The sequence below is a fragment of the Oncorhynchus kisutch genome, linkage group LG7 (genome assembly GCF_002021735.2).
Source record: "Oncorhynchus kisutch isolate 150728-3 linkage group LG7, Okis_V2, whole genome shotgun sequence".
In the NCBI taxonomy this organism is placed as follows: domain Eukaryota; kingdom Metazoa; phylum Chordata; class Actinopteri; order Salmoniformes; family Salmonidae; genus Oncorhynchus; species Oncorhynchus kisutch.
The window spans coordinates 32,943,219-32,952,292 of NC_034180.2; the positions used below are offsets into that span (position 1 = coordinate 32,943,219).

General features: G+C 41.6%; 1 protein-coding gene across 4 annotated transcripts; it reads left to right on the plus strand.

The window, feature by feature from the left end:
* On the plus strand, window positions 1-6,686 carry LOC109894498 (tetratricopeptide repeat protein 8-like). 4 transcript variants are annotated; one of them, XR_004210638.1, is made up of 14 exons: window positions 1-246; window positions 705-734; window positions 955-1,075; window positions 1,274-1,337; window positions 1,520-1,769; window positions 1,901-1,945; window positions 2,056-2,141; window positions 2,246-2,333; window positions 2,603-2,713; window positions 2,956-3,095; window positions 3,270-3,448; window positions 3,639-3,761; window positions 5,615-5,698; window positions 5,833-6,686. XR_004210638.1 is itself a non-coding variant. In XM_031828977.1 (14 exons), the coding sequence occupies exons 1-14, from the start codon at window positions 133-135 to the stop codon at window positions 5,947-5,949; spliced, it is 1,548 nt and encodes a 515-aa protein (XP_031684837.1). In that variant the 5' UTR covers window positions 3-132; the 3' UTR covers window positions 5,950-6,686. The 4 variants fall into 4 exon arrangements, 3 of the variants coding, with proteins under 3 accessions (XP_031684837.1, XP_020343620.1, XP_031684838.1); XM_031828977.1 differs by having other exon boundaries at window positions 3-246; window positions 3,270-3,444; XM_020488031.2 differs by lacking the exon at window positions 705-734 and having other exon boundaries at window positions 3-246; window positions 3,270-3,444.
* The last annotated feature ends 2,388 nt before the right edge of the window (window positions 6,687-9,074 follow it).

Below are 9,074 nucleotides of genomic sequence, written 5' to 3' on the forward strand. Positions count from 1 at the left end.
CCTCCCCTATCCTCTGTTGCGGCGAGTGACAGGACGCTTGCTGCTCAAGCAACAAGCTTAGCGTTGATAGCTAAGCTCTAATAACGTACCTACATCTTAAATTATTATAGCACTACTGACAAAGAAGACGAAATGGAGGTGCCGATGGATCCCTTGTTTCTTGCATGGAGCTACTTTAGAAGACGGAAGTTCCAACCATGTTCTGATATTTGTTCGAAGATATTAGAGGACAGTCCATACGACCAGGTTAGAAATAGCTAAACTAGTATTTTAGCTCTGCTAGCCAGCTCCAGGCATGAATCCAATTTAGCTAATGGTAATATCTATCAGTAGCATGCTTGCAAAGTATTATTTGACATTTTCTGTATCATTGCCTATTCCTAATTACTGTATTGCCAGAGATACTCTGCCGTTGCTTGCTAGCTATCTGTTGTTTTGTTAGCACATTGTTAGCTAGCTAGCTATTGGTGGCATAAAAAACAAGAACTTGTTAGCTAGAGGGCTATCATCATATCTGGCAAGTTCTGACCTTATTGTGACCCACTTTCGATTTTCATTATCACTATTTAAGCTCACCTTTAGTTAATCTAGCTTCTCTTAACTCCAATTGTCTTGAAATGTGCTTGCTATAGCCTAGTATAATTTTTGCATCAAATCTGTCTTCACCTCTTATCTCATCATTTCACACACTGCTGTCTTAAAAGGAACCTGACTCCTCATCACATATTTCTGAGGTAACCTCTTCCTGCTGTGCTCCTTTTATTCTGTGTCTCTTTACATGCTGCATCTAAACCTGGCATGTTTGGACATGTTGAAGTACAAATAGAACGGGTAGAGAAATTAATTAAATATCACAGTAGCACATCGGTGTTGGAGTTCCCTACCTTGTAACATCAAAGTAAACATAATTTTCACATTCTAAAGTCAAATCTACTACCTTTGCTCTTTGGGCAGGCTGCATGGAGTCTGAAGACCCGTGCTCTGACAGAGATGGTGTACATCGATGAGGTGGAGGTGGACCAGGAGGGGATCGCTGAGATGATGCTGGATGAAAGCTCCATTGCCCAGGTTGCTCGTAAGTCTGAACTCTAAACTTTCCCAGAGGGACACGAGTTCTTCCTGGGCAGGAAAAACTCCTGACTATGACTAGTCATCTGCAGAACAGCCTACGAAAGTCAATATCAATAATATATTACTGTTCTGAATCTGTTCTGGTAAAATCTCTCCAAAATGTTCCCAGTTCTGAGTGTACTGTAATGAAGCTGTCTTTCAGGCCCTGGGACATCACTGAGGCGTCCTGAAACAAGCCATGGAGGTGGACCTACTCCAGCTATCAGGTATGTGACCTTTTCTATTCACAACTATCTTGTATACGTTAGGTAAGTATTCCAAGCATTTCCCCTACTGGAATTGTGTTATTACTGTAACAATATTTCTGCCAATGAGTCGTGAGGAGCATTATGTACCCTGGAAAAGCATCAGCTTAGTTCTGAACTGAGCTTTTTTGTCCTGAATCTAGGCCCATTACCCAATCTGGACGACCAATCACAGGGTTTGTGAGGCCCAGTACCCAGTCTGGCAGACCAGGGACAATGGAACAGGCCATTAAGACCCCGCGCACAGCACACACTGCCCGCCCTGTCACTAGTGCATCTGGGAGATTTGTCCGGCTGGGAACAGCCTCCATGTTAACCAATCCTGAGGGGCCATTTATAAATTTGTCAAGACTCAACTTGGCTAAATATGCCCAGAAGCCCAATTTATCCAAGGTATGACTGATTTAACTAATGTACTGTAAGGTAAGGAACAATCTCTCAAAAAATATGTGTCGTAAATGTATTTATTGTGGTTATTCACCTTCAATATGTGTTATGACTGTTCTGTTTTTTTTCTGCCCCAGACCTTGTTTGAGTACATCTTCCATCATGAAAATGATGTAAAAAATGTGAGTTATAAATACAGATATACAGTATGTCTTTGGCTTTTCATGCAATTTTCGTTTGTAAGTTTCCGTCAAAAACGATTTTTACCTACCCTGTCATGTTTTGTGAACAGGCTTTAGACCTGGCTGCTCTGGCCACTGAGAATGCTCAGTTCAAAGACTGGTGGTGGAAAGTCCAGCTGGGGAAGTGCTACTACAGGTAAAGCTTTAGCTGATTACTTAGATCTCAAACAACTGTTAGTATACAATGCATACTATACTACCACTACAGCTCTACTACATTGGAACTGTTTGTATTAACAGACTTGGTTTACACCGGGAATCAGAAAAACAGTTCCGATCTGCTCTCAATCATCAGGAGGTGGTGGACACATACCTCTATCTGGCCAAGGTAACAACATACAACTTACGATGTCCCTAACACTCTTTTAACACTGTAAATACTGTGTAACTTCACTGTATACAGTATAGATTAACCCTCACACAAGGCTTCTCTGTAGCAGATAAAACCTGGTGGTGTGTCACTCAATGACAAGTTGTTTCTATTTGTTCAAATAGGTTTATGTTTTTTTTTTTTTAAATCAACCTACTGACCTATTTATCTTCATTAGTACACAAATGACAAAAAATACTTATTGTTCTGTTATGCCACTAAAACAGGTGTATCAGCGGCTTGATCAACCTATAACTGCACTGAACCTCTTCAAGCAAGGTCTGGACCACTTCCCTGGGGAGGTCACTCTCTTAATAGGAATTGCTCGCATTCACGAGGCACGTAACAATTCCTTTGTTGTTTGTTTGCAAAGCATTCTCTTGCTTAAAGAAACCACAGGTTGAAATCATCATGTCAAATGTGTAACCTGAAACGAGCAGCTGATTGCCTAGGAATTTAGAGCCTAATTGTTTTGTAGCTCTAGTAGCTATTGAATTACTCTACTGTAAAATGAGAGAACAGATGCAGATTGATCAGGAGGTCCAAAATCAGTCTTTATAGTTATGTGTCTCTCTCACAGGAGATGAATAACATCACCTCAGCCACAGAGTACTACAAAGATGTCCTGAAGCAGGACAACACTCACGTTGAGGCTATCGCCTGCATAGGCAGCAATCACTTCTACACGGACCAGCCTGAGATCGCCTTGCGCTTTTACCGGTTAGTCACACACGGCACACACACACACCACCCCCTTCAAATCCCTCATCTAACTCTGATTAGTATGTATATACCTGTGTGATTTAATAATTTTGACATTTCAGTGGATACACATGCCTTGCATGGTTACAATATTTTAAGTTGTCTTTTCCCTCTAACTGTCCTTCCCTGTAGACGGCTGCTGCAGATGGGGGTATATAATTGCCAGCTGTACAACAACCTGGGATTGTGCTGCTTTTATGCCCAGCAGTATGATATGACCCTGTCCTCCTTCGAGAGGGCTCTGGCCCTGGTGGCCAATGATGAGGAGCAGGCTGACGTCTGGTACAACATTGGACACGTGGCCGTGGTGGGTTAGTGTTAACTTAGCACACACAGATGTTAGTTATTGCATCAAGTTACTCTACAGCACCCTCTTCTGTATGCCAACTGGTTTCTCTTGGACAGGATCCACATCTGGCTGAGTGCTTTGAACAAATAGCATGCTATCACTTATTTGTTGCATTTCTGTTTGTTACTTGCATCTTATGTTTCTCCCCACAGGGAATAGGAGACCTGACTCTGGCATCCCAGTGTTTTAAACTGGCCTTGGCCTTCAACAACGACCATGCTGAGGCCTATAATAACCTGGCCGTGCTGGAGCTACGCAAGGGACACATTGAGCAGGTGAATGAACTGGTGTGTCTAGGTCTTCAAATACTCTGCTCAAAAAAATAAAGGGAACACTAAAATAACACATCCTAGATCTGAATGAATGAAATATTCTTATTAAATACTTTTTTCCTTACATAGTTGAATGTGCTGACAACAAAATCACACAAATGATCAATGGAAATCAAATTTATCAACCCATGGAGGTCTGGATTTGGAGTCACACTCAAAATTAAAGTGGAAAACCACACTACAGGCTGATCCAACTTTGATGTAATGTCCTTAAAACAAGTCAAAATGAGGCTCAGTAGTGTGTGTGGCCTCCACGTGCCTGTATGACCTCCCTACAACGCCTGGGCATGCTCCTGATGAGGTGGCGGATGGTCTCCTGAGGGATCTCCTCCCAGACCTAGACTAAAGCATCCGCCAACTCCTGGACAGTCTGTGGTGCAACGTGGCGTTGGTGGATGGAGCGAGACATGATGTCCCAGATGTGCTCAATTGCATTCAGGTCTGGGGAACGGGCGGGCCAGTCCATAGCATCAATGCCTTTCTCTTGCAGGAACTGCTGACACACTCCAGCCACATGAAGTCTAGCATTGTCTTGCATTAGGAGGAACCCAGGGCCAACCGCACCAGCATATGATCTCACAAGGGGTCTGAGGATCTCATCTCGGTACCTAATGGCAGTCAGGCTACCTCTGGCGAGCACATGGAGAGCTGTGCGGCCCCCCCAAAGAAATGATGACCATGACTGACCCACCGCCAAACCGGTCATGCTGGAGGATGTTGCAGGCAGCAGAACGTTCTCCACAGCGTCTCCAGACTCTGTCACGTGCTCAGTGTGAACCTGCTTTCATCTGTGAAGAGCACAGGGTGCCAGTGGCGAATTTGCCAATCTTGGTGTTCTCTGGCAAATGCCAAATGTCCTGCACGGTGTTGGGCTGTAAGCACAACCCCCACCTGTGGACGTCGGGCCCTCATACTACCCTCATGGAGTCTGTTTTTGACCGTTTGAGCAGACACATGCACATTTGTGGCCTGCTGGAGGTAATTTTGCAGGGCTCTGGCAGTGCTCCTCCTGCTCCTCCTTGCACAAAGGCAGAGGTAGCGGTCCTGCTGCTGGGTTGTTGCCCTCCTACGGCCTCCTCCACGTCTCCTGATGTACTAGCCTGTCTCCTGGTAGCGCCTCCATGCTCTGGACACTACGCTGACAGATACAGCAAACCTTCTTGCCATAGCTTGCATTGATGTGCCATCCTGGATGAGCTGCACTACCTGAGCCACTTGTGTGGGTTGTAGACTCCGTCTCATACTACCACTAGAGTGAAAGCACCGCCAGCATTCAAAAGTGACCAAAACATCAGCCAGGAAGCATAGGAACTGAGAAGTGGTCTGTGGTCCCACCTGCAGAACCACTCCTTTATTGGGGGTGTCTTGCTAAATGCCTATAATTTCCACCTGTTGTCTATTCCATTTGCACAACAGCATGTGAAATGTATTGTCAATCAGTGTTGCTTCCTAAGTGGACAGTTTGATTTCACAGAAGTGTGATTGACTTGGAGTTACATTGTGTTGTTTAAGTGTTCCCTTTATTTTTTTGAGCAGTGTATATAATTTTGATCAAATGTTAGTTCTGATAAGTGTATTGAGTATGAATCTGTTTTAAATTATATGCTTTCTTTCCAACTGAAATAAACTTCTCCTAGGCTTGCTCCTCTGAAGTATTATGCCCAGTGGTTCTTTTCCATATGATATAACACATTATTTAAAGTCTTTAGTGTACTGCTTATGATGTTTTTGGTATTGAGTCTAATTCAGAATGGTTGTTTTTGTTTCGATGTCCTCTTTTCTCTTCTTTTTCACAGTCCAAAGCTTTCCTCCAGACCGCTGCATCAATTGCCCCTCACATGTATGAGCCACACTTTAACTACTCCACTCTGTCAGACAAGGTAACCAGACACTTCATCTGCACTTTTATTTCAATTTCAATAAAAACACATTGCTATGCCTGGTATAAAACAGACTGTTTTTAGTCATGAGTGACTATATGAATTGATATGCTGTTGTTTTCTGCTGTGTTCAGATTGGAGATCTGCAGAGTAGCTACACGGCAGCCCAGAGGTCAGAGGATGCCTTCCCTGAGCATGTAGATACCCAGCAGATCCTGAAACACCTGCGCCAGCACTTTGCTGTGCTGTGACCTACTGACCGACACACCTGACTTGACAGTCCAAACTTCCTGTGTGATAACTTACTTAGTTGTCACAGAGTGCTGCTATTGAACAACAGTGACTGGCCTCATGTTCTGGTTAGACATCATCACAAACTACAGAAAAACATTCTGCTGTTAGATGATGGTGACAATACACAGCCTAAATGATACAAAGAGCAATTTGGCTTGGGCAACTCACTGCACAGACATTATTATAAAACAGTTATTTAAAACTGCCTGGCCCAATGCAGGTCTTATTAGTTGTATTTTAAGTGTTTTATTTGCAGCCAAGATTGGTTTTGGCATTTGTTTTTCTCATCAACTGTTGATTCACATACATGTGTAATAGTATTAAAGGTACTTTTAAGCACCGATAGTGAATGTACATAATAAAGTATGAACATGGAAGAAAAACATATTTACTATAGTACATATATTTATACTGCTATCTTTTTATAGTGTATTCAGATGTAAACCTGGGATGTATTTTGGTATTAACATTACTCTTGTCATAATTTGTAGTCTGTCTTGTTTGTAAGGAGTAAACTATATAAACTTTTTTTTTTTAAAGATGCATAACTAATTAAGTTGTTTAACTTTACAGTATGACAATTTCTTTTATCAGATAAAATGTTATGTACAACTTAAAAGTTACATTTGATTCCAATGCTTATTATTTTGAATGTATGCATTTACTTATTGAAATAATGGCAATTTTATAGTAATTTCTAACTTTCCTTGATTTTATTTCACATATCCATTTCAATGGATGCGTACACAGCATCATTCCAGGACTCCATGGGATTTATTTTGGAATGGATGGCCGCACAGTCCTCCATTCCATAGTAGTCATTGGGCTGTCTCATGCCAGTACCTTTAAACCAAATTAAATGTTACTTCGTTGACATTCTGGTCTTATCCTGAATGATAATGGTACAGTGGAAACATTTAACCAAGTACCCCTTGACATGTTGGTCTTAACAAATACATAGAAGATCATGCATGATTATACCTGTGTCCAGTCCATTGACTTGTGCAGCTCTTACCCCTGAGTCAGCTCAGTACCATTAACCCATGTCCAGGTCCCCTCTGTATCCTCTTCCTCCTTCAGTCCTATCTGTAACCCTTGCATGGGTTCGGCGTTAAACTGCACTTTGTGTATCATCTTACTTATGAACGCCTGAGAAAACAAACACAACAAGCCAGGAAAGAAGCTGAATGAATCATTGATAACTACGGCTTTTGGACAATCTTTCTCTTGTACGGTGCTCTCAAACCATTACAATGTAGAGGGGAGTGGGGTCAATTACAGCGTTCTACAAAGACTCATTGCATAGAACTTATGAAAATGATAGAAAGTTCTATGCTGACCTGTTATGTACAGTTGAAAGATCATCAAACAGCCAGTCATGAAGCAAATAATTGCCCAATAAGTCACTGCACTTAGAGGATAAACCAAAAAATGTGAATAACCATGAATTGGCAGTACCAGTCACACGTTTGGACATACCTACTCATTCAAGGGGTTTTTGTTATTTTTACTAATTTCTACATTGTAGAATAATAGTGAAGACATAGAAACTATGAAATAACACATGGAATTGTGTAGAAACAAAAAACAGTGATAAACAAATCAAAATATATTTTTGAGATTCTTCAAAGTAGCCACCCTTTGCCTTGATGACAGGTTTGCACACTCTTGGCATTCTCTCAACCAGCTTCATGAGGTAGTCGCCTTGAATGCATTTCAATTAACTGGCGTGCCTTTTTAAAAGTTAATTTGTGGAATTTCTTTCCTTCTTAACGCAATTGAGCCAATCAGTTGTGTTGTGACAAGGTAGGGGTGGTATACAGAAGATAGCCCTATTTGTTAAAAGACCAAGTCCATATTATGGCAATAACAGCTCAAATAAGCAAAGAGAAACAATATTCCATCATTACTTTAAGACATGAAGGTCAGTCAATCCGGACAATTTTAAGAAAGTTTCTTCAAGCGCCGTTGCAAAAACCATCAAGCACTATGATGAAACTGGCTCTAATGAGGACCGCCACAGGAAAGGACGACCCAGAGTTACCTCTGCTATATTGAATAAGTTCATTAAGGTTACCAGCCTCAGATATCGGCAATTAACTGCACCTCAGATTGCACCTCACAGAGTTCAAGTAACAGACACATCTTAACATCAACTGTTCAGAGGAGACTGTGTGAATCATGCCTTCATGGTCGAATGCTGCAAAGAAACCACTACTAAAGGACACCAATAATAAGAAGAGACTTGCTTGGGCCAAGAAACATGAGCAATGGACATTAGACCGGTGGAAATCTGTCCTTTGATCTGATTTTTGGTTCCAACCGCCATGTCTTTGTGAGTTCACCAAAGTAGTAGAAGAAGAAAATGGACTACTTCAAAATGGAAATGGCCAGTGCACAAAATGTGATTCATTCTAAAGAGTAGGCCCAGAGAAAGTTACACAGAGTGCTCAATAGCCTTCACCAACAAGAGATAGAATTCAGGTAACCTTCTTAATTATTATTTTTACCTTTATTTTACTAGGCAAGTCAGTTAAGAACAAATTCCTATTTTCAATGACAGCCTAGGAACAGTGGGTTAACTGCCTGTTCAGGGGCAGAACAACAGATTTGTACCTTGTCAGCTCGGGGATTCGAACTTGCAACCTTTCGGTTACTAGTCCTACGCTCTAACCACTAGGCTACCCTGCCGCCCCACCTAGATGATAGACGAATTTGGAGGGGCTTTCATGTGGATTTATCCAGTCATATTTGGTAGATAACACCTTTCTACTTGGTTATGAACGCAGTAGATACTACCTTCCTACTTGGTTATGAACGCAGCATAAATTTAGTGTAATGATGCATTCATAACTGAGTGGAAAGGTGGTATTTATCACATAAATTAAAGTAGATTTAATTTCTTACCAGTACTGGACACCCAAGTGCATGCACGCATTTTTTTTATACTACAAAAAATACAGGGTAGCTTACTCTGTTGACAATGACAAACAGATCAATAAAAACGATGTTGTCTGATCAATGTATAATTGGCCTACGAAAAGTGGAGACACAAAATGAAGTCCATCAAACCTGGAAGAGG